Here is a 27113-nt window from a genome sequence, read left to right as displayed (position 1 = left end):
CCAAACACGCACAGCGACACTCAAACACGCACGTACGAACACACACAGCCTGAGGTGGTGTGTAACGGGGGATTTCAAGGGGGGACGGCAGGATAGACAGTTTAATCTGACAATGAGAGGGGAGCCAGGTTGAGCAAGGAACTTGTACACAGAAAGGTATTGAGGGGGAGAGTAAGGGGGTCAAAGGTTATGATCAGGATGTGTCAAGGAGGAACACTGACATTGAAAAGCTTAATCAGGGTTTTGCTTGAGACAGAAAGCATATTTTGGAGGATTTATGAGTAATTATTTCAATGCTATTAATGGCCAATCCAATTTACTTGGTTGGGTTAGCAGTTATTGTTAATATTATTGTATTTTAATGGATTTCATAGGTTGATTTTTACCGATCCAAAGCCTAAAGTCCCTTTTTTTGGTAAAATTGTCCTTTAAAAAAGAGAAAAACATGATTTTAATGAAATTTCCCTGTTAACCAAGTCGCCGATTGAGTCGGTAATAGGAAGTATTGTAGCGGAAGTTAGTGTTTTTTTATCTCGAGTTTTTTAGATGTTGTGGAAGCCAGTTTTTGTTGTTGTTTTTCCCCCAAGAAAAGCAATTGTTTTATTGGATAAGTGTCGTGTAGGAGACATGGAAACGTACTATATATGGCTCAATATTTTCTGTTTGGCCAAGCACTGAGTTGAGTGGATTGAGCACATAGAATGAAGTCGATCCGCTAGTAAGTATTTTTTTGTTTTGATCAAAACACTTCACTGAAGAATACTTTGTCCAAGCAGCATATGATGTGTTGGCGATGACGAGTTGATAATAATAACATTGGAACTGAAACAACAAAGCTTTAGACAATGTTGTTGGCCTCAATGGCATCAAAAAAGATGTCAGTTTTAATGCTAAATATTCGTTTTTCAATTGCTATATTTGCTTGTAGAGTCAAGAGGCGTAAATATCAAATATTTTCCATTCAGTAGGCGCCCCAGATCTGAAGTAAAAAGAGCCTAAGATGTTTCCGTGTCAGTTGCCGTGTTATGGGTTACCAACTGACTCCGGTTTGAACTTGAATGGTGAAATCTCTCCGCAATTTCTACCCTGATCCCCTTTAAATTTAATATTCCAGTTCGTCACATGATAAAGTCAACAAATCTTGATGACGGTTCTCCATTGGGTCATATGACTTCTGCAAAATGACAAAAATGTGATTCGTAGTACATCATTTTAGTTATGTTTCTTTGTGTCTTGATAAATGACTTGAATATTCTTTCAGCCAAGTTAAATCCCCAATCTTTATCACCCAATGATGAATTTAAGCACCTCCATACATGTATGAAGGTTGTGTTCCTGATTTAATTGAACATGCAGACTTTTCTCCACCCCTGTGGAGAGACTTTCCCTTGATTGACATCTCTATCCCAGGTTGTCATGGCAATGATGATAGATGTGTGTTGTTGTTTTTTATCAGCGTAAAGAGGTTTTACCCCCCCCGAGACCCCTGTTGTGACGTTACATGGACATGCATAATGTGTTTATAGCATAAAAAAACGAGGTGAGATGACTTGTTGCTAGATTAAATGGAAATTTCCATGTAGTAGGACAATTTAAGTGTGTGCATGTGTCGTTAAGTAATGGCTTTTGTGGTTGAATAGAAAATTTTACCTCACTTTCCACAGTGTGTTGTGACAGGGCACATATTTTTGTAATATTTTTCTCATGTGGCCTTGTCTAACATCATACATTCAAGGAATTTAAGTGCATATTTTCTCTGCTATTATGATTATTTTCTCATTTTCCATTCCATCGTACAAGTGGATAAGTTCAACATTCATGCCCTTTTTCTGCACATATTCCTTCATTTATATTCATTTCCCATGGAACCCCAACACAGGAATGTAAATGGAAGTATAGAAATGCACATTTTGCCAGTAGATGTGAATACGTATGAATGGCATATTGGTTTTGATTGTCCGTTTAGCTCAACTAGCATGAACATGGAACAATACACTTGGATATGATTTGTGGTGGCAACCAGACACACGTTGTTAAAGTTTAGCGGCTTGTTCGTGGTTTGCGAATCACCGCGCATGAGTAGTTCTTCCACAGTGAGGCAGGCAATCATGTTGTTCACCTATGCATAGCGTAGAGTTATGATAAATTGTATTTCCTGAGAATCGACGGTGTAGAGCATTATCTTTACCCTGAAGGGAAGTCGCTTTCATGTCGTGAAAGTTTACAATGTCAAGTTGATTAAAAAATTGGAGAGCCTATCTTTCTTCTTATGTATGTTTTGACTGGACCAAAAAAAAATGGCATTGTTATTTAAATTGTTTTATTTTATTATTTTGCAAATACTATATATACAACCCCTGTAGTTTTCTTTCTCGTAAAATGATAAAATGTGAATTTTACAACCTGAAATAGGGATTTTTGATGTCCGTTCATGGGAGGTTGACACATTTTAATGTGCTTCAGGGCATTAATATTTGAAGAGTACACGTATTGAATATTAGAAGTGTGAGTCGTGTTGCTTACCCCCCCACGGACCGCTTTAGCGTCTTCAATAATTTAAAATACGCACTCTCTCGCTAAACGTGAGCGTAAGACTAGCTGCTAACATGCTAGAAGATAAAGCCGGAGTCGTAGTATGCACGCAAACTATACGGAAAACAACCCCGCCCACATTGCGCGCCTGCATGAGTGAATTGATACAAATTTTAAATAATTGAGTGTATATATAGATGAAATTCATGTTTTTTGGCTCAAAATGAGGTAAAAAAAATTGATAAAGACAAAATCAAGAACGTAAAAGATGTCCTCATACTATGTGCTATTTTAGAATTAATAATACACATTAATATTTACATATAAAGATCAATGCTCACATTTATAATAGTATCCCAGAACAACCCCAAGACTTTTTAAACAGAAATTGATTCTAAGAAGGCATTTTTCCAACTTTTTTTAATCAATTTTTCGTGTGGGAAGACCAGAATGGTCGCTAAATTTATATAAACTCGAAGAACTGGTTACGACTGCTCACTTTTCTCTGCCGGTCAAATCGGATTGGTCTTTTAACACGGCCAATGGCAACCACCGTTCAACGCCTCCATTGCCTTTGCACCGCTGTCTCGTTAGGGTAAAGTCATCTCTCAAGATGCTTTCCATCTTATTATTTGCCTTCTCATCTATTTTGCCACTGGTGTATTGTCAACAACATCCTGCAAGTAAACAAGAAAGCTAAGCACACAGCATCTGGGATTCCCATCTTTAATTTACCTCGTCAAACAATCTTCAATCCTCTTTCCTATTGTGTGGATCTGCATCCCTGTTATTTATCCCACTTGCTATCTCCCCTTTGTCTTCCCAATAATCTCACCCCCGCCTTCTCATCACCGTCCTGATCTTCTCCGTCTCTATCCAATATCTATCCGTCTTGCTTTCCGTTCACCCTCCGGTTAAACCACCCACCCGCCCACTGTCTTCCACAGTTACTTCTAATTGGTTTTGCCTTGCCTCCAGCCCGCCATTTTTTTTTTAATCGTCCAACTCTCTCCTTTTCCTGTTTTTTTTTTATTCTCCAAGATTTGTCTGGCCAGATTCTCTTTGATTTTCCGTAAAAGCTCACATGATGATCTTGGGAAGACGTCTTTGTTACAGGGTGGTTTTTAAATAGAAAGATAAACAACCATTACTTAATTAACTAAGGCTCTGTTCAATTTTGTTGGCTTTTTAGCTTGTTTTTGGTCAAAAAGTACTTCTACTTTTTGCTGTATTCACTTTGTTCGGAGTCATTGAATGTTTTTTTTTCAGAATTTAATACTTGAAATTGATAAAGGATGACAATTTAAAAAGATAACACGAAACAATTTGAAGCTATATCGAATGACATCCATCTCACCAAAATTATTTGGTGTCTTTGATTTAGAGTTTGTGTTGAGCCTTTGTTAAAATAATAGATAATCATCATAGCGTGTCAGAAGCCTGACAGGCCGTTAAAAAATAATAATAATCATACAATAATGAAGCTAAAAGTGTTTTGTTTTCTTCCTGCCACGTAGGTCAGGTTCAATAAACTCGTCAAGAGAAATTGAGCAAATAAATTCACTTTTGCTTTGATTTGCTGTCATTCGACTGCTTTTTAATTCAGCTCGCGCACAAACAATCGGACGAGGCGTATTAAAGTTGGCATTTTTAGTTTTTTTCACTCTTTTCTTTGTCCGTCATCTAATTATAATTCATTGCAGTCTTGACAGGATTAAAGCCCTGTGCACCTTGTTTGCAATTCCAACTAAAAAGATTGCCCAATGGCGACCATTCAGGGGACTTTACTATTGGCTAAAAGTAGTTAAAAGAATGACTTGTGTTTTTAATTTGAAAAACTTTGACTGAAAAGTAAATAGATCATTCAATGCATGATAGAGAGAGAGAGAGAGTTTAATATCTAAGTACTGTTTAATATCTAAGTACTGTTTAATATCCAAGTACTGTTTAATATCCAAGTACTGTTTAATATCTAAGTACTGTTTAATATCTAAGTACTGTTTAATATCTAAGTACCGTTTAATATCTAAGTACCGTTTAATATCCAAGTATTTTTGACCGTTGACCAAATGACCAGTGACCAAACGTCCGGTCACATTATTGTGCCACACAATTGGATGCCTATCATTTTCTAGGGAAGGGCGACAATTGGATCATTTTTATTTTACAGTGGTGTAAGTAATTGACATATTTTACAGCGTAGGTTGTGGAAGATACCAACAAGAGTATTTTTAAGGAAGCATTACAGCTATTGTAAAGTAGGTTGGAAGGAATTGTGAGGATTTAAACAATTACAGAGCAGATCTCCCTTTTTTTTAAGTTGTGAGACGTGTGGCATTTATCTATCAAATCCTTTGTGACAGCGTCTTATTAAAGGCGGCTGTACGAGTTGACAGCAATCTGCTAAGAATTCTCACATTGGGAACACTAGGGCGACACTTCTCACAGCACGGCGTCCTAATTTTTTCCTCAGCGCGTTCTCGTCATGCCTAACCTTTTTATTTCGGATGCGTCAAAAGCCTTTCTTCATCTTCATTTTTGTCACATGAGCTAAAAGTTAATGACGCCCCAGGGATGTTACTTGTAACAAGGCATCATGGATTAGGTGGTGATTTACATTTTGTTCATTGGGATTTCTTTGTTATTGTAACTTTCACGTAAAGGACACTAAGATTGATAATATGGGATCCCGAATATGGAAAAAAACATGTTTCAAGGAAATTAATTTTCATTGAGGCTGATAAATGTGATAAAAGTCGACATAAAATGATAAACTTTATTTGTCATACTAACAAATGCAGTGTTTTACACATTTTATGAAATAAATAAAATTGATTAACATTTAATCCTTATTTATCTTAATATTAGTAGTCGTTAAGATTTATATGCAATAATTGTATAGTTCGAATTATAATTAAAAACATCTAATCAAATTTATACCAGAAGCAAATAAAAAATATACTCAATTAAAAATATAAACAAATAAAAATGAACATGAAACACTAATTCAAATAGTCAAAAATAACCACTGACCTTTTTAACAAGTATTTAATTAAAAAAAGCTCATTAAATTAATTAATAGACTAAAAACAAGTCCAATTTAAGTACATTTTAATTTCCTCTGCTTTCTTATTAGATCAGCACTACAAAAATAACGATAATTGATCTTAGTTCTTGCTATATTCAATTATGTTTTAATTTTTTTATAAATCAAATCAAATCCCGTCTAAGGGTTTCTTATTCTTCGAGTGTTTTGACATTTTTGCACTCACCAATTAACCTGCAAATAAACATAGACAAATTTATGTAATAGAATGAGCAATGTCGACATTAAATCCCAACTTCAGGGGTTTGTCGCTTGATTTTTTTTTTCTTAGAAACTCAGTTCAACACCCAAATAAGAAAACAGGGTCGGACTTGATTAATTTATCGCCATGGCCCTCGGGAGTTTAACCGACGCCATCTTTCTTGTCTCTATTGCTTTGTTTACCCTTAACTCATGCACCGCTTCGCTATCGTTCTTCTTGGCTGAGATCATTTCCAAAACAGTAGGGATGGTATTGGCTCAACGACGCAGAGAGAAATAAAGCTCGGAGACGCTGGCCAAATGATAGATTTTTCTCCCGCAATCACTCTCATCGGATCGCTTAGTCGAGAGAACATGCCGGCTCGATTGTGTCTCGCTGGAAGGTGTTAATCACGACCCTGTTTTATTTTTCTAGAGAACACTTTCAAAATCGCACATCAGTTGTCACATAAAATGTTTGGGATGGCCTTACTCTGGACTTAAAAATGTCTACCGCTAAAGAAGAACACTTTGTTCGTTTGTAACAGCCAATGGTCTCCGTGTAATGACATCCGGATTCTATCCGACTCGGAAATTGAATTTAATCAGGGGTCAAACGTTTATGGAGTCAGAATTAAAAACGCCATCCATCATGGATGTCGTCACGTGGCTCTTCCGTATGATGGAGCGTTCCATCGTTCGTATGCCCTAATTGGGCTAAATGTCGGGCAAGTTTGTTGAGTGGCAGACAGCAGCTGCTCTTTGATATGTGGACAGATGGTGGGCGGCACTGAAGGTCATCGTGCCGACTCTGTTTATGGGCCAGCGTGACTGCTATGCTGTCACTTTTTTACTGATGATATATAGAGGTGGCGAATGAGGGAGGGCAGTTGCCAGGGTTTCTTCACACGATTCAACGTGTTCAAAAATAAAACACTGACTGGTAATAAAAGACTCTGGTCAAGTTAAATGAAATTGTTATTTGTAAATGTCACCTGGCTTCAAACAACAGTGGACACCTGGCAATAGATGAGCATTATAGAAAGGAGTGCTTGGACATTTGGTCGCCGGTCTTTTGGTCACGGGTCTTTTGGTCACGGGTCTTTTGGTCACGGGTCTTTTGGTCACCGGTCAAATGCTGACAGAGAGTTTACTGTTGAAACCAGCTCTCAAAATTATATTCATGAGGTAGATTTTAATATCTAAGAGAGAGAGTTTAATATCTAAGTATCGTTTAATATTTAAGTACATTTGACCGGCGAACAAAAGACCAGTGACCAAACGTCCGGCAACCAAACGTCCGGTCACGTAGAAAGGAAGCCTGTTTTATTGGTAGGCGATACGGTCCAAAATTGAATTAGAACTTTTAGGATTATGTAGAGTTCTTGATAAAATAACTCACATAGTTTGCCAAGAAAATATGCATCAGGAATTGTGGTAAAAATTTGGGTTTGATGGCTAACCCTTCCAATAGTAGGTTTGCCCTTTAAAACTAGATGAATCTTTAAAATACATTTATTTTTTGTGTATCCATTAGGCTTTGTTGTGGGAATACAAAGGATAGCTGTTATAATTGAAAATTAATATCGTCTTTGATCCATTTGAACCGAACATGTTACACCGTGTAGTTATTTTATGGCCATGACATACTGGGATTTTTAGAGGGGTGATTAGTAGGTGGGGGTAGTCAGCCAGATGGTGTCAGATGGCATCAGGTTCCTCACTCGGTATCAGTCCAACTGGAAACCGATTCCCCCCGAAGGGAGGAAGTCAGGCAGACGTCTTTTCAGGGAATTAGGAAGCCCAATATTGCAGGACTTATTTTTTACTATTATTGAAAATAAAGGAAGTTAAAGTTGATCATTTTGTCGTTTATGGACTACAGACTTTGTAGGGGTGACTAATTAATTAGCATTTATATCAAGTAAAGCACCAAGATTGACAGATATGGAGAAAATCATTGCACAGTTGTCATGCACATATCGTAGCCATTTAATTATTCACAGCGGATACACCGCGATGCGAGCGCCACCTCTCGAGAAAGACTGATGGCTATACATGGAGCAGTACCACACACACAATGAATGGAGAGGTTGATGGATGGCTGTGTGGATGTAGATAAGAAAGTACTAGTCAGGGTGAGGATGAATGCAGCCTAAAGTCCGGGAAAGGGAGGAATAAAAGCAGATGATGTAGACGGGCAGTAATCCCTTCACGCTGACAACGGCTGATTGAAGCCGCTGTGTTTTGGGGAATATGTGTGCTGGGGGATCGGCAGTACGGATTGCACTGTGGGAGTGACGCAAACGAGAGTGGGAGTTATAGCAGTAAAAAAAAAGGAAAGAAAATGTATTAAAAGCAATCATCAGTAAGAAGTGCAGATCTCCAGGAAGTATGCGGAAAGACAGAGCTGGGATAATCAAGGAATACTCTGATGACTAGGATATTGATGACAGCGCAGCATGGAGGGTTATGGTAAAGGCATGAGAGGATAAGCAGGCTAAGACGTAGGGATCATAGCACTCGATACTGAGAGTGTGGCTATGACTGGAAATAAACACCTGAGAGGAGATTTCTGCTGGAATTTATTGTTGTTAATTGAGCATAGGATTATGTTGAGCTGGGAGTGACTCGTGTATTGTAATGATTCTTGGCGGAACTGGAATTGGAAAAGAAAATGAAAATGATGTGGATAAAATGGACGATAAACAGAAGACAATCAGAAGAACCTGATTCTGTCAGTACATAGGGAAATCAGTTTGCTGAGATCTCAGTTATTGCCCTTTTTAAAAAAATATTACGCGTAACCATGCATCTGACTTCAATTGTCGTCACAAGAAGAACTAGTTTAAGACTAAGAGCACTTACTACTGAAGTACTATCTAAGGTGAACGAAACAGAACGCCCAGTGCTTCAAACAACATCTGAAATGTACTCGCCCTACAATGTTGCCCCCGATCTATTGCTTTCATCCGATATTTTAAGGCCAAACGCTAAGTTCAGATGTTAGCGGGGTGCAGATCTGGTATGACTGCAGGAAAAGGTAAAGAAAAGGGCAAGAGTGTAGCCTGCTGATGTGATGCGAAACGACACGCATTCACACGAACAAGCCACCATCTTGTGGGTCATTGCTTGTAACATGAATTCAGCCTCCCCCATGTTGCCGTGCACAATACCACGACTACATTCCCAAAGAGCGACGGCACAGAGGGGAAAATGACTTGTGATGGATTAACTCCTTCTGGTCCATGTACTCTCTCTGTACTGTATGTGATACTACAAACATTCCAATACCGATGGGGGAGGTTTTCTTCCGACTGTATGTCCACACAGAACACCACAGGAGTCGATGCTAGTGTCAGACACTTTTCTCACCTTCTTCTAAATGTGAGGTTGCCTTCCCGCTGACTTATAGCTATTCTAAGTAACTTGCTACCGCAAAGTGTGAAAGCACCTTACAAAAGTCTACAATTTAAAGTTGTCTTTAAGAAGATTTGACATCAACACGTACTGTGGGGTTGTTAAAAATGGCTGTCCTGTCTCAATCAGGAATTCAAATAATAGCCTGACCTTTTCACCTATAACAAAACAATGCACTTTTATAGGTAGTACATTGTTAACCAAAATAGCAATGATTATACTACCAACAATATGTGACAGTGTATGTATAGTTTCACTGAATATCCCAAAATATTTTGAGGAAAATCAGATGAAGAAAAAGCCTTTCCTTGCACGGATCCTTTGAGCAAATATACACCAAAAGCTTGCATTCCTTATTGTTGTTTTCAAAATGTATTAATTATGACTTGTTGGTAGGCAACAAGGTTACAGTTTCTCTCCTGAACAATGCATTCACCAACATTATCTAGTATATTTTAGATTGGATTGCTGCAAGTCCACAGATGAGAACCTAACGTTTTGAATCCTTCTGTTTTATTTGTCCTTCCTTGCATCCATTTTTTTTCTCAACTGCCAGTGTGATCTTTGCGTCTATTCCTGGCTTCTTCTGTGTTGTATTTCCTGTCAGCTGTGTGTGTGTGTGTACGTCAGATCTGTTTGTATTTCGCTTGGTGAGGAAGTAGTTTGGGCACTGTCGCCCTCTTCCCTCTGGGCAGCTAGCAAGGGTTGTGCCTTACTGTCATTGTATCAATGATAAATTACAGTTTGGCATTTGTTTCGTCCAGTAAATGTCAAAATTACGTTTTCTGGTGTCTGTGTCTGTTGTCTACCAGAACTGCCTCCTTTTAATGTACTGTATTCTTATAAATTATTCTGATATAATTTATATTTCTAGTTGAAAATGTTGTTTACATTGCATCTTTTTTCCACTGGGAGATCAATTTTGGCAAAAATTGCTAACATTGAACAATTGATGTCCCAGTGGAGATAAAAAAAGGTCCAATGTCGTCAAATGTTTCTCCCCCCCACTCCGTCTTCTGTATAAATTATCTTTATAATTTATGCCGTGCACAGCGCCAATCCATGTGTCTTTATCTGTTACGCAGCAAATCAATCAATATTTGCAGTATTTGTCAAAAGTCAAATGAGAGAGAGAGAGTGAGAGAGAGAGTAAAATGGTATTGGGTTTCAACCGTAAGAAATGCAGCCCAACTCCCCTAATCTTCCCCCCCAATACTTATGATGGCCAAAATTATAAAGTTTTCTTTGACAAAGTGATCATTAACAGCAATTGGCAACCCCGCCATGAAACGTAAAAATGACAAAGAGCCAAGTTCATATTGGGAGAGAGAAGATGGGGCGTCGGGCTGGCTTGCCTGCTTGGTGTAGTGGAAATCAGTTTTCCATTCCATTTTTTTCCTTGAATTGACCCACCCTTCCAAAAAAAAACAAAAAAAAAGAAAAAAAACAGTCCGCCCTTCAATCCCTCCTCCTCTCCCTAACCCAGGTTTTTCTATTTGTTACTCTGATTTGATTGACAGCTGAGGACACATGTGGGGGCACTGTGCGGGGCGGCAGTGGGGTGGTGACCAGTCCCGGTTACCCCGGCAACTATGGTAACCAGGCCGACTGTACTTGGATCCTATTGGCCGAACCCGGAGACACCATCTCTGTCGTCTTTACAGACTTCCACACTGAGGAGAAGTATGATTATCTGGAAGTGGAAGGTTCTGAACCCCCAACCATCTGGTGAGTGACATTTACTGTTATGAAGTGTACTCAGTATAAATGTTTACAGTAGTAATGGACTTTTTATTGGTTGGGCTGATGATCGGGGTTGATATTTGGACGCAAATTTAAGCACTTGGTTGTCTATGAAGTTCAGGGCTTGCGTTATTATATTTTTTCACTTTTAGTGCAAAGTAATATCGGTTACAAACATTGATTATCGATCACTATTTGTAAGATTACCTACAGCTAGGGTAGCTTGACAGGTATGAGAACAAAATAATTACAGTAGACACCCTAAATTTAATGACAGAGGACTTGACATATGCTGTGATGAATCGCCTCACATATTTTACTTTAAAATGTTCAAAACCATTTGCCTCCACCTTTTAATTACAAATGACAAGGGTGTAATGACTTGCATTTATGTTTAATGCTTTATCGACCTGTGCACTATTTCTAATGAGCTGCAAACGTGTCACACGCTCTTCTTAATTTCAGTCATAAAAGGGTCGAATTACTTATATAATTTGATAGAAGCGGGGTTGGAAGGCCAACTAAGAAAAGTAGACCCACAAATACCCTAAAATTTCAGCACAATACTGGGAATATGGAGGGATTAAAGAGCAGTATAGGGAGTGATTGATTGTACAAGTACCTCTTCACTTTATGTAATATTGAAATGCACTGAAAATTGCATATTGAGGTGGCCTATTGGAATAAAATAGCTGTAATATTTACAAAATATACCATAACAACCTCTTGACACCCAGCTTGCAGCTATTTACACAATATTAGCCTTCTAACAGACTCAATCTACCATTCCAAAACATTGGTTTCCCAATGGAAAATGAGTCATGGCAACTATGTGTCAAAGTGTACAGCCATCTTGCGGAATGGACTCCGGGGCAGACCCGTAATCCCCCTTTGCATTTATTTTGCAAATATGAACTCTTCAACCCAATCCCACATGGGGGGGCTCCTTTGAGATGTAAGATTTTTTTTTGGAAAGGGAGTAAACTAACAAGGTCTCCCTGGAGATATATCGGGAAAGTAGTGCATGAGTCTTCGGTTTAGCATGAAATAAGCTTTGTACTGTGTACTTTTTTATATTCTGACCTGAATCCGGATTTTTTTTAGGCCATTGAAATATTTCTGTTAATTCTCAGATAGACCATATTGCTTACGTTGAGGGAGACAGCATAAAACTAATCAGATATGCATTCCCTGGAGAACAAAACAATATACAATACATTGTGTATAGACATTCTACTCTACTAGCCAACCATCTCTTAAACCAAGAACTCATTGGCAATGTGTAGTTAAGAACTTGGTGCCATAAGTCATTAGCAAATCTGTGTATTATTTGACCAGTTCTGCTGTTTTGCTGAAACTAAAAGTTCTAACCCATTTAGCATTTTTATTTAAGAGGTGGGTCATGTTTATTTTAAGTGGGAAAGTTAGTGGGTAAACCTTGTGTACTTTTATTTCAGCTACTTCATAATTCATGTATAGTAGGCATGCAAGCAGATGTGGGCATCATGTCATTGTCTTTTCTGTCATTGTCCATCTGTTACCAAACATTGAACTACAGACAAAATACTTTACAAATGGGTCAGGCTAAATCATGAGAAAATTATGTTGTTTTCCTCCAAAAAAGTAAAAAAAAAATCAATTTTTATTGGTTTTCTTCTGCATTCCTTTAACATTCATCACTTGTCCCCGCTTATTAAAATATCTAAACCAAGTTTACAGTATCAATACACAACTTTGAACTGCAGAAATATTCTTTTAGTATACCCAAACAACTTCATAATTTAGTCATTAAATCATTGGCTCATATTAACACTGTTAAATGTCTATTGCTTTTGAAATGTCTAAAATTAAATCCAATTCCAAGTAATATAGATGTCTAATATTAAATGAACTCATTTAAATTCACAACAGAAACATAAAAAAGAGTACATGATCAGACAAAAAAAATAAAATGTGGTTTTATATTTAAAAAAACAAAATCAAGGCCTTACTTACACACACAACCTTATTGTTGTCGTCATGGTTTTTCTCCTAACTGGGTCACTTCAAACGCTAAGCTGCTTGTTCACCGATTTCAACTAGCGAATTGTGGAGGAAGTAAAATGCAGAAGCTAAAATGCTCAATTTCCATCACCAATTAACAGGCGCAGTTAATAGCCACCGACACTAGTAACGTGAATGCAAGGTTAGGTGTTTATCGGGGGAACAACAGTCTTTTGCACACACAAACGGCCTATTTACAACCACACACTTGATCTGGCAGCCTCCCTCTCATGCTTGTCTAATCAGTATGCAGTGAGGGGGTACTCATGCCTGCGAGAGGAGTATATCAATATGAGCTAAGTGCCTGTAATCCGAGTCTAACATTACACACAAACACATACACAAATGCAAGTGTTGCATTTTGTTGTTCCGCAATCAGTTGCCCTTGAAAGTGCGTTATCTGCCAGGAAGTAGCCCGCTGTTTAGTGATCTTTATGCGTGACTACTTGACAGCCCATCACCTTTCTTGACGTTGCTGTCTCGCCACATGTCAAGCACTGATCGTGGTTTTTTTTTTTAAATATTTTTTTGGGAAAGATTTGTTATTAACATCCCTAGAAATGAGCAGTGACAGGTTGTCAGTGAAGCGAGAGTCGTATAGTGATGTGGCGTTAGGCATCGGGAAGTTGAATTTATGGTGGCTGGCGGGAGACGGGCTCATGCAGTGGTTGTTGTAAAGTACTAAACTGGAAAGTTGTGTGGGATATGTTGGACTTGTTTTGCGTTATGTACTGTATTTTTCGGACTAAGTCACACTTTTATAGTTTGGTTGGGCCTCTGACTAATACATAGTCAAGTTTTTTCTCTTTTATATTGTTGTTTTTTGGGTTAGTTGTCTGAAAAATGTTAACAGTTGGGTGTTCTTGGTTTATGATAAAATTTAAAAAATGCCCTCCTAATAGTGTGACTTATACTTTAACTTCATTATGTATTCTTTGGCAAGTGCCAATTATACTCTGTTGTGACTCATAGACTGAAAGTTATGGTGGAATTCTGACTCTGGGTGGAAATAGACAAACAATACAATTATTAGGTCAAGTTAATCCCCTGATGTAAACCCCTTTGAGCATGTAATTTTGGTGGCAAGCAAAGGAAAAGCATGCCAAATTTAATAAAGCCAATCGATTGTGCCATTTTCAGGACTCGTAGGTGTACCTTGCACTCCTTTTTTTTAACCAAGGAACTGGCACAGAAGTCACTTTATATTCTCCTCTAACCCCCCAAAATGGACTTCACTGTGGAACAGATCAGCCAATCGGAAGTCTCTTGGGAATCTATTAGCAGGCTATTGGCCAAATCATTGTAAACAGGCAGAGACTGAGACCATTTACCCCAGTTCGGGACTCCTGTCGACCTTCACGTTTACCCAACTCACCTTCTGCCTTGTTGGGAGGGTAATCGGAGAAAGCGTTATGCAGTAATGTGGGAGGTGATTCAATGGGGAAGAAGAAGAAGAAGCGCCCAATTGGATCCCCTGGGATCGAGCTCTAGGCAAAAAAGGACACATGAGCCGGCAAGAAAGTCATCAAACATAGAACCCGGAGAATACCGCAATTAGATTACAAGCGTGTAAGCAATTAAGTGTTAATCCGTCGCCATGTGACTTGAATGTAGCTTCTGTACAGGATTAGCACGTGTGAAATTGGGTACAGAAAGGCTGCATATATGGGCCTGAATTCCACTAGGGCTACTGTCTTCCGGGATCCGCTATTAATCTGGAAATTGGTGTAAACATGAAGCAGCCGTTGGAAGCGTTTGACATTTTGCCTATAGGCTAACATGCACATGAATACCTGTTATGCTTAATTGTTTTGAAATGGTGCATTAAAATGAATCGGCTTCTGATATGCTTCAAAACATCTTAATCAAATTGCTTCATCCAAAAAAATAAATAAAAAAACAGAAGACTCAAAGTCAGCTGTATAATTAGATTAGTGTATGCTAATTTGATTGTTTTTGCATGGAGAAAGAAAACAAAATAGGTCACTCATACAAAAGAAGTTTTGGTATTTTTTTATAGCCTATTTTAAATGAAGTGTCCTCAAACAGCTGAATAAAAATGTGTAGTAGATGCGCTTTTTTTGGGTGAAGTGACAGTCCACTTACCTAAAATGAACTGTTAAGACTGCAAAACTATGTTATTAGATAAACAGTTTAAAAAGAACAACTGATGTTGTGATTTCAGCACATCAGTTTCTGCAAAAACTGCAATGGGAGATAAAGTAGAAACAAAATATGTATTTGAATTCGCCTTGCTGTCTTGCCAAAATACTTTAAATGCGTTTCTTTTGCACGTCTCACTGGAATAATTATTCCATGCAGTAATTAAACACGAATAAACAAAACTACATTTCTTGGCCCCATGAGAACTAACATCACTTCTACCTTTAGGTTTTTTGCTAAATATTTTAATAACGGGTCCAGGAATAATTGATACATTTATGCCATCAAAGGCTTTAAAAGACCAGCATTCACATCCAGTCCTCCCAGTTTGAATAAATTAGTTGTGTATTTTTTTTTATCAACTCCAAGCAATGCAATACAAAATAGGGCCAAAAATAACGAGTTTAGGGAATAAGATTATTTTTTTAATCCCACCGACAAAATGCAAATAGTGTCCCCTTATTTGGATTGGATAACTTTTATTTATCCCTTATTTGTGGAATTTTGTTGTCATGCTAGCAAAAGGGTGTGAATACAGACACAGAAAAAGACATTGTAGACATAAATAGATAGGTAATAAGTTAAAAACATGAATAAATAACTGTGTTGCTGAAATATATACATATACATACATATACATATAAGAACGTATATACATACACATAGTACATCATGCATTGAGTCTTTTTAGATTTCCAACAAGTTAAAGACAACTGAACTAGCCATAATTCAAGTGTAAACTGGCTTAACACTCCTAACTATTTATATATCAGCATTGTTATCAATTCTTGTTAAAATCTCGCCAGCGCTATTATTTTACGTCATCAGCCAGATGAGGCGAGACGGTCGGGGGAGATGCATTCAGATGAGATAACGGGGGTCTTCTGGTGTGAGCCCAGGTCCCGCTGTGAGCGCTGATTACCCTCTGCCCACTTGAGATTGATGGCAAGACATACACTCTCTCACACACACACACACACACACACACACACACACACACACACACACACACACACACACACACACACACACACACACACACACACACACACACACACACACGTACACACGTACACACGTACACAATAGTCTGGTGTCTCTGAAAACTGATTGATGATGATTCCACCCAGACTCCATCCAGCCCTGCGGCATCCTTCCACACATTGTGTACACTTCTATGTGTGTGTGTGTGTGTGTGTGTGTGTGTGTGTGTGTGTGTGTGTGTGTGGAGGCATAGTGGATCCCACCTGTCTTAATTAGAGAGTGCTATTAAGACAGATTGCCTGATTAAATAGCATTCCCCCTACTACCTAATGAGTGTTCGCACAGTGAAATCACACGTGATACACGTGTCGCATGTAGTCTGGCTGTTGTTCGGTAGTGCAGAGGGGATTTTTGCTTTAATGACTGATAGGTAAAGGAAGACATTTTTTTGGGAAAACATGATTCGGAACTAACTGTGTAAACCAGTTCAGGTTATATTTGTAGTTGGAAAAATAACCTTCAAAAACTTCACAGCGAGAAGGTTTTTTAAATGCATGAGCTTGGATTTTTAAAAATATTTTTCTTTGGTCAAATGGGATGTAAATTGGTAGACCCGTGCAGATTTTTTTGGGGGGACTCGCCGCTAGCCAGGTGAGTCCCTGGTAAAGTTAGTGTGACCTGCAAGGATGGATTTTACTTTCTGTCGCCTCCAATGCAAATTTTAGGTTGTTTTTTTTTTACCCATCTAAAAATGACTTTAACTGTGTTACATTTAAAGTCTCCCAGTCCGTTTATTCTTATTTTTTTCTGTGTATATTTGAGGGCATAATATACAAAGTATATTTTCATTTGACTTTTGGTAATTAGTTAAATTTGATCATAATGTTCAGCTGACAAATTGAAGGAATCGAGTTATAACCTGATTTTTAGACTTAGGGAAAGCAACTACTACGTTGGCAGGATAGCTTATAGTTTCTGTCACTTAAAATGCTAATTTCATGAATTCTATCATCTTAAAATGCCTCTTAGCTGTGCTATATTTAAGTTATTCCTATTCGTTTATTCTCAATTTTCATACATACTATATTTTATATATGGATATGTGAGTACCAGATAAAACCACCATCGGCAAAACTCCATTTGACGTTTTGTAATTATTTAAATGTGATTATTAGAACGACTTGGGCCACTTAACTGTGTATAACATTGAGGAAAAAAAACAGTTTATTGATCTTTGGCCAACCACAAAGACATTTAAAGTCCACTTAGACTTGGTAAAGCAACCACGTTTTTTCTACTTCTCCTTTTTAGAACATAAAATGAACTAAAAATGCCCTAAAACTCATTTTTCATGAGTTAATTTTCATCCCTGCATTGAAATACTAGTGTCTTTACATCAGGTTGTTCTTTTATTAGGCAAGATTAGTTTCAAAAAGCTTCAACTTCACTTATTTTCTGTTATTCCACTTTCCCGTTCACCTTGTTTTCAACTACTGAATTAGTCCCTCTCACAGTGTTTGAGTTCTCATCTCACAAGTTGCGAAACAATGGCGTGTACGATGTTCTTTTCTTTTATTAATGTATAGAAGTTTTGTTTGAAACTACGTGGTGTCCAAATGTAGTCCACCTCCGCTTTATGAAACGCTACTTATCTTGTCTTCTGCGACGGCCCCAAAGTGTTTTAATACCCCGCCGCCGCCGTAGCTAAGGCGAATGCGTCTTTGCAAATGCAAGCCATGAGTGCAGATTAATGATTTAATAACGCTTTTGTCCTCCTGGCAGAAATGAAGACTCCACTTAAGGTCTGCCTTTGTTTGGTTGTCTGGCTGCGCCATTTTGCTAACTTGAGGGTGTCTCAAAAGATCACACAATAAAACAAGTGGTCAATAAAAAATAAAAAATAAACAGTACTTGGAGCTTAACTTCTCTGCCTTGTTTCCAATAAGCTGCGCTTCATTGATTAACTTAACTTTATTTAGCTGAGTTTCAGATAGCTTTGCTTCTTGCTTGCCAAGCTTCATTCATCTTCACCCCCCGCGCTATAGATTTATGCTTTAATTCCCTGTTTTTAATATTAAGGGGCTTAAAAAATGCACAGTCTTCGACTTTCAATGATGCGCTGCAGGTGATAATGTTGCTTGGAAAAATGAACCTCATTTTAGGAAGGCTTTATTTGGGCTATGACAACAAGTGCCGCTGTTCATTTATTAGAAGAACATGTTGGTCCTGTGATAGATGTTGTTTTATTTGTTTTTTGATTACAAATTTTGTTAAATCTCTTTATACAGCTGGTGCTATTTTCAGAGGAAAACAAACAGTAGTGTGCATAGTAATGACTTATTGGTTCAGTCTCCTTTCAAAGCTATTCACTGTTGGCTGTTTAATATCTAAGTACTGTTTAATATCTAAGTACTGTTTAATATCCAAGTACTGTTTCATATCTAAGTACTGTTTCATATCTAAGTACTGTTTCATATTTAAGTACTGTTTCATATCTAAGTACTGTTTCATATCTAAGTACTGTTTAATATCTAAGTACTGTTTCATATCTAAGTACTGTTTAATATCTAAGTACTGTTTCATATCTAAGTACTGTTTCATATCTAAGTACTGTTTCATATCTAAGTACTGTCTAGGATCTAAGTACATTGGGCCGGCGACCAAAAGGGACCAAAAGACCGGCGACCAAACGTCCGGTCAGGTTTTTTTAGGGTTACTTTTGAACAAAAAGTTGTATTTACTTAAAGTAATTGGAACAATCTTACACATCGATCTGTTAACTATTTTTTAATACTCGAACAACTGATGAAAATATTTGACTAGATTTAACAAAATCACAACTGATTTAAATGATATACATTTGCCATGTACTCTATATTAGGTTTATTAACAAAAATGATATGAACAGAAAGTTTACTTTAGTTTTACAAGTTGTTTTTGTGAATATATTTTTTTATATGCATCTCGAGATGCACGGGTGTGATTCCTTGGTCTTGTTTTAACTTGAAGCCGTCTATATTTACATTTAGTGTAGGTTGTTGTGGAGGTGGCGTCAGATGGAGTGCAAACTCAACAAGCCACTGTGATATTTGCTAGGTCAAATTTTCCCCAAGCGTGTAGCGAGCAAAATATGAGCCATGAAAAACTGATAATCATTTGCTCCCTTATTCATTGCTATGGAGACCCTGCATATAATAACCATAGTAATAATAATCATGCTAATCATGATGATTACAATAGAAGAGCCACACCAACCAGCAGAAAAGCTTTCATAATTTGAATAATCCGGGATTTACAGGATTGGGATGTGATAATCATATTTTTGAGAGTTGGAGAAGTAGCATGTGATCCAAGATTAGGTTGTAAATTTTTTTGGATGATGCCATAACCCTTCAAAGCCAAAACTAGCTGTGATTTTGACTAATTTTTCTGTTTTTTTATCTAACAATATGATTGAAATTGATGTGTTGTGTTTTACAGGTTGTCGGGAAGCAATGTGCCTTCGCCCATTGTTAGTAATAAGAACTGGTTACGGCTGCATTTTGTCACGGACAATAACCACCGATATCGTGGTTTCAGCGCACACTATCAAGGTGAGTGAGCAACCTTTTTATTTTTATTATAAAGTAAGTGAAACCTTAACAAAAAAGTGAAAAGAAATCTTGAGTTCAGGGTTTCTTGGCTTCTATATGTATCTCTGCAACATTTTATATACATAGATGTGCATAACAATAAGATATTCCCATTCACTCCTTAGAGATAAGATTTTATGCTTATATATTCCAACTTTCATAGTATTAACAGCATCATGTTTAATACGTGTTATGAATATCCATTAGCGTTCAATCAATATTATTGAAGACAAGTACATTGCACTTTTTTTCTGCCCAGATGGTCGCTATGTGAACTCATTTATTTATTAATTTTAATTAAAATGATCACTAAAGTGAGTGTTATATGTGGTGAGTTATAAACACATATGGCACTTCACATATCTGTCATATTTTAATTAATTTGATTCTACCCAGCGGTGGTTCTGCTAATGATTTAAATCCAAACACAAATGTTATACGATGGATTACTTTAACCTTTTATTTATTATATTTTGTATTGCACTCTAGTACAAAAAGTATTTTTATTTTACTGTAGTACATCCATCTGACTGACAAGCTGACCGCCTCCCCTTGGGATCATTTTAATTGATCCAGATTGATCTCCTAATTCTGTTTTAAAAGGTTAATCAGGGTTGTTAATGAATGGTTGCAGCTAGAAAAAGTTCCTTGATTAATCAGCCCACGGTTCCCTAATGACCTAACGAGAGCTGTCACTCAACCACAATTGCAAAAATATTAGGATTATAAATTAAACTGGACAACAACAACAATAATTTTTAAATCAATAATTCCAATACTTGTATAGCAAATCCAAGTACACATTTTGCTAAAATTGTCACAAAATGTTATATAGCCAAAAGTACCATCTTATATTAAAAACACTGTTGACACTAATACAGTTTAAACATCTTTCATTAACTTTTACATCAGAAAGAAAGTGAGAATTAATTAATAATAGACCTAATTGTCAATTTATAGATGTTCTGGTTTAATTATATCCATATTATATAAAAACCAAACAGCATTCTGTGTGCTTTTCTTTACTTTAACATTAGTAAAAGCTAGACTAGTCAATCGATCCTTCCGTCCTAATGGTTATTTACTTAGGGAGCACAATAACAAATCAATATAAATATCACGCAGAGAAAAGTGGGCTTTGGCAGCCAGCGTCGCTTCCCTAAGTCGCGTTTGTAAACCTCCCGGGGAGACTTTGGCACTGCGAGTTAGTTGGTCAGACTTTCTTTGCGTGACTATCTCACTGTGGGTGAGTGTTTTGTTGTTGAGCCACAGGAGGTCAGCCAATTGGCTCCTCACATCACCATCTAATTGTGCCTCGGCTCCCCCAAATTGTGAAACACTGAATTAGACAAGACTGGTTGGGGGGGAAAGATGACGTTTGGCCAAACTTACTTTGGCTTTGTCTTAATATTTACCCTTCTAGTGTATAATGAGCATACAGTTTGTATGCATGTGGGGGTGTGATGGATGTTTATACAGTTTGCAGCTATAAGGTTGTAATATTGAATAGTGTTAGTGTATTGCATTGCTCAGCGGATGAAGACATTACACAAGGATACTTTTGTTTACTGGTCACAATAATTGTAGGGATGCTCGCCATGTTCTATTCCAATTTTACGCCTAATGTTTACGTTATACAATCAATCAAGGTGGCGAAATGACTAAAAAATTCCCTAAAACCAATAAAAAGTGACCAAAAATGACCATTGGGAGAGAGTTTAAAACACCCCCAGGCAACTTCCATAGGAATTGCATATTCTAGCAATAATATTTCTTAAAAAATCGTATATGTAGTAATATAAACATATCAATGAAGTGTTTTTTTGCTATTTATTATAATTTGTCCACCCACATTATAGAAACTAGTTAACAGTTGACAACAAAACCCTTACAAATGTATTAGGATGATGATAAATAGGACATTATTACAGTTATGAAAAATATCCAAGCCCTTAGGTTCCTGTCATATAGCTTATATAGACACAGTTTCATCACCAGCCTCAAATAAGCAAAGTGAATAATGTGCTCTTAGGCCTTGCCCTTGTCAATTACTATTCCATCCACAATATCAGGCTGAGATCCCTTTTGAATAACAGCCTCCGTTCAGACAGCCTTAATAATGCGTGGCGCGGGGGTCCTTGACACGCATGTCACATGCTATCCGAGGCGTGGAGCAGGTTGCACGCCTTGCTCCAATGTCCTTCGGGCCAGGACTGGTCATGTGTCACATGAGAGAAAGCCTGAAAAGCATCGCCTCGGCCAAGAAATGACGATAACTTACAGGAACAACATTTATTTAACTCATTGGCTGCCATTGACAGTGATAGGTGATCATTTATAATAATATGGAAGCCATTCATTCATGTCAAAGCGGAGATTTTAATGAGTTAAATCTCCAATTACCTAGTTACATCTTTTAGTAGCCATTTAAATTCAAGTAGTTTCTCATGTTATTCACTATCTAGGATTAACATGGCCGGAAACATTAGATTTTTTTTCTTAGATATTACTTTGCAATATGCGCCCGTTTTGAATAAGAAGGACGTCTTCCATTTCTTGTTGCTTTAAAGCAATTGTTGTTGCCTTGCATAGATGTTCGCTTATTAGTATTTGAAGCCTCAAGGCAATTACACAGAGAGGGAAATAAAAAAAAAAGCTATTAAGCGTGGATTAATTACAGCAAAGGTTTGATCTTTTATTCATGTCCGGAACCCATCCAAGCGAATGCACCATCAACTGCGTATGAAGATACATTATTCGCAGGCTACGGTGGCGGCTATGGCTCTTACTCACTCCCACCGGTAAAAGGGAATGAAGAAACATGAATCCCATTAAAGTCAGGGGAAAGCAGCCCTGCTGCAACTTGTCAACAGGCTCAGACTAATAATGGTGACACAGATCTTACAGTTCAGGTTCTTTGGAAATAGGTCAACTTCTGTCATTACCGTTGGACGGTGGAGTTATTCATGGAAGCAGGTGATTCAGACATTATTGTTGTGCAAAATTATAGGCCAGGCCAGTTATTTTTGAAAAACCTGTCGCGGGAGTAAGTTGCTCTTGGTTAAAGATACATATTTTGGCATACAATGGTTAGCAGGAAGTATTTAGCCTTCCAGGTAGGCCCAAACTTGCTGATTAGACCCTCTTTTGCTGAGTTAAGACATCAGATACCACTTGTGAACGGGTCAATTGGAGTCTAGATACCACAGGTCGAGTAATGAGTCCTTGAAAAGTATTGTTTGGCCTTCTACATATTTATATCCACTACCAGTGTTCGTCATGTGAATTCATCCATGGGAAATTTTGACCTGTCATTCCTTATATAACGTGGTACGCGTATTCATAGTCAATGGGTATAATTCAATTTTTCGGCCCAGTTTTACAACATAATCATCATGGAACATGAAGGTTGAACAGCGTGAGCTGAAATAAAAAAAAAAAAAAAACATGCCAGGGATTCGGGCCATGTTCTCGTACCTGTATTCACGGCGATTTTAAAAGTCATAACTTTAAACTTGCTGAAATCCCGCGTGTCTAAACCTGTTAGGTGGACTTAAAAGACGAAGTGCTGATACGCATTCAAAAGTAAATGTGCCGTGCAATCAGATGCAAACACTTGGAGAAATGCAAAGAAGTACTAGCTGGAGTCTTATGGACATGCATAAAAGCTATAGAAGTGTCTTTGTAGTTTATGCCATGTTAAATACTCTATACTTGCTAATAGTCACTTATTATAGTCATCAAAATGTACCGTACTTACAGCATAAGGCGCACCAGATTATAAAATACTGTGGTAGTGGGGACTAGTAGTGATAGTGGTAGTAGTAGTAGTAATGGTAGTAGTGGTCATATTTGTGGTAGTAGGAGTAGTAACAGTAGTTTTGGTCATACTAGTGCTAGTAGTAGTAATAGTAGTAGTGGTTTTACTAGTGGTAGTAGTAGTAGTAGTAGTAGTAGTAGTAGTGGTTTTACTAGTGGTAGTAGTAGTAGTAGTAGTAGTAGTAGTAGTAAGAGCAGTAGTGGTCATACTAGTGGTAGTAGCAGTAGTAACAGCAGTAGTAGTTGTAGTAGTGGTGGTAGTAGCAGTAGTAACAGCAGTAGTAGTTGTAGTAGTGGTGGTAGTAGTAGTAGTACTAGTAGTATGGGATTGTAACTGTAGTAGATGTAGTAACAGTAATAGTAGTATGGGATTTCAATTGTAGTAGTGGTTAGTAGTTGTGCTATACATCAACTAGATGGAGCTGTAGTAGTAGCAGTAGTAAGGGTGGTTAAGATTTGTGTTATATATTAACTAGATGAGGTAAGGGAGTTTTGTCCCTACGTCGGTGCGTGGCAGGACCGATCCCACTCCTTCCCTTGAAGGCTAAAGCCACTAATCATTAGCCTTGCTTTCCACCGTCTGGCTGCACGACATATTCATGAGTTCTTATGTCTGCGGGCTGTTACCATCGACTCTTAATGAAGGGGCGGCCGTGCGATCTGTCACCCCGACGTTATCGTAAGCGACCACCGAGACCATCACTCAGTCAAACATAAACATTTTAAAATTGAAAAAAACTGACAAAGAATCGCAAATGCTATTACCAAAACATTATTCAACTATAAGTTATCCTCAGGGGAAACGTGGTAGTAATGGATTGACGTTGAAAACGACGTTCATTGCATCATCCATAAGCATTTCTAATATGTACTTATTTTATTTTTAATGATTTCATGCATTATAATTGCAAGTATTTCTTTTTTTTTTAAAGAACTCATGTCATTAGGGATCTTAAGATGCAAACTTCTGTTGACTATTGCAGTGAACATTTAATAGCAACAATTGTACGATAGCCACTAACTAATCATTCTCAATCACAAAATCTAATTAGCCCACTCTAGTTCTCAGCGGCTCCAATTAAAAATGAATAAGCGAAGGCAACTCATACGTGCTATCCTCACGTGGCCACATTAAAACACGCAATACGCCCAAATGATTTGGGTTAAAAAGTACGTTTCTATGTCTGCCTGACTAAGTTCCTTAGAGAACTGGGATACATAGTCATAAGCAAGCATTGCTATTAAAATGTGACTTTCCTGCAAATAAACGTTTTTTAGCCCTCAGGGTGTCTGCATGCTATTACTTTGCTTTAAACATGTTCTATTAATAGATGAAATTCACTTAAATTGTTCCTTAAAAGCACTAAGCTAATATTAGACCACAGAATATTTTCCTAGCGGATGTGCCTTGACAAATGTTGTATTAAAGGCTGTTTTTTTTGTTCATTTCCTTAATTGAGATGAAACATTTCATCTTATAAATACGGTTTAGTTTAATACATCTGGCCCTCCATCTGTGGCAAGAACACCACCATGGGGGATGTTTAACTTTGATGCATTTTCACGCAGGTTTCAAGACGTACAATAAACAGCCAATGAATTAGCTCACATTATTTTGCAGATGAATGCAGGTGGAAAATTGGACTATTTCTTACGATAACGTGAAAATGATAAGCGAATGGTGCCATATTTTTTGTTGCTTTTTGGTAATATCGGACGCATCATTGGCTTTACACATCACAAATAAATACTTGATTCTAATTGGCTGAATTTGGGTGGAAAACAGTATTTTTAATAGTACAAAGTAGCAATTTACAGATACAATTTTAGTCCAAAAGTGTACTAAATGAAGCAAAACTGAAACCATAGTTAAAGTTGACGATTTACATTTTATTTTTCCAAATTTGCAAACATTTGTGAACAAAAAAAATATGAGAAAATTACATCAATGAGATTTCAAACAATGTTAGAGTGCAAGTCAATGTTTCTGAAGTAAAAGTTTATTCATGAATCATTAATAATAATCATAATCTCATTTCGTTTTGACCTGCAATAAAAGTGCAATTTTAGGGGAAAAGGTTGACACATTGTAGAGTCAGTTTTAAAGTCAATCTTGGAGAAACATCTTAAATATTCAGTGTTCATGTCAGATCTCTTCAAAGCTTCATTTTATTTGATTGTTGAGCTTTCAAATGGGAAAACAGGCTGCCAAAAATCAGGCAGCATAGTTACACCATTCTTGTTGTTGTGACTCACATCTTCAAATCTTTTCAAGTTCAACTTACCCAATGCCAATTTTCTCGACCTGCTTTTGTTCGTTTTGAGGACATGGCAGCAGAGCACCCTAAAATGAAAAAAAAACTATATTTTTGAGGGAGTAGGGGGTCTCACATTGTCCACTGAGATTGCTCCACTCTCACAGCACAGCAAGAACCGCCTCCCGTTCTTTGCTTGTCTCTTATTTTTGTGATTATGATTCTTATTCACACCTCTTTATCCAATTTGCTCTGATTTCTTTCTTCTCTGTGTGTTTTGTTCTCCTCTGCAGTGAAGCGCTCAGTAGATTTTAAGTCGCGGGGCGTTAAATTGTTCCCTGGCAAAGACTCCGGCAGCAAGTTTTCAATCTGTGAGTTCCCCATCTTAATGTCACTGTGGCTAATGAACTAAAGTGTACTGATGGCCTTGCTTTTTTTTATTTTTGTAATCCTGTCTCTTTCTTCCTTTTGCCAACATTCTGCCTCTTTAAAAACAGCTTCTCAACACTTTTGTGCCTCAGATCAATCCATTTGATAGTGTTTTTCTGTGAAACCTCTTGTGTTGAAGCACAGATTTGTTGAAAATCTTTTTGAGAGTGACTTATGTTTCTCTTTTTTTTTGGCATGGATCTTTTAGGGTCACAGCTTCTCACTTTATGCATGTCTTTTAATCATGAATCATGTTTTCGTCAGCTCCCTTAAGCTTTTTGTTTTTTTTCTAGTGCTACTTTACACTCTGCTTGTCCTCCCTTGATGCATCTTTGCTTCTTAAGTACAGCTGATTTTGATTTACTACAGAGTTCTATCCACTGTAGGCAGCATTAGCTAAAAACTGGTAACACTTTCGTCACTAATTTATGAAGTCAGTCAATATAAATGATTCAAAGACTCAAATTTCCAGGATCACTGCATGTCATGACACACTAAAGTGCAAAGTAAACCTTTGCCCTTTCATAGAGGCAAAGCAATATACTTCAAAATTCTCATTTCATCAGTACATTTACAATGACACCATTCAAAAATGGCGTTGAACCTCAACACGTCAAAATTGACTTTTAAAACTCAGCACAAGATACGATACAGATAAAAAAGTGCATCCGTTAACAGTACATATGAAACATAAACAGAAAAAAGGACTAAAGTATTAACATACTCATCACTCATCATTAAAGTAAAAAGTATAAAATACATTTTCTTCAAAAACATTGGCAAAGAGCCCACATCAAAAACGGCATT

The 27113-nt window shown here is 37.4% G+C and overlaps 1 protein-coding gene across 1 annotated transcript in view; it reads left to right on the top strand.

Annotated features, from left to right (window-relative positions):
• LOC144214730 (CUB and sushi domain-containing protein 3-like) overlaps positions 1–27113 on the top strand; it is a 170253-nt gene that overhangs the window by 71186 nt on the left and 71954 nt on the right. The window contains exons 5-7 of the mRNA XM_077743354.1: positions 10759–10966; positions 19652–19764; positions 26171–26248. Of these exons, the coding sequence (XP_077599480.1) occupies positions 10759–10966; positions 19652–19764; positions 26171–26248 (399 nt within the window). The remainder of the gene's footprint in view (positions 1–10758; positions 10967–19651; positions 19765–26170; positions 26249–27113) is intronic.

Source organism: Stigmatopora nigra, chromosome 21, assembly GCF_051989575.1.
Source record: "Stigmatopora nigra isolate UIUO_SnigA chromosome 21, RoL_Snig_1.1, whole genome shotgun sequence".
NCBI lineage: Eukaryota > Metazoa > Chordata > Actinopteri > Syngnathiformes > Syngnathidae > Stigmatopora > Stigmatopora nigra.
Note: the sequence above shows the minus strand (reverse complement) of the source record. Positions and strands in the feature narration are given on the sequence as shown.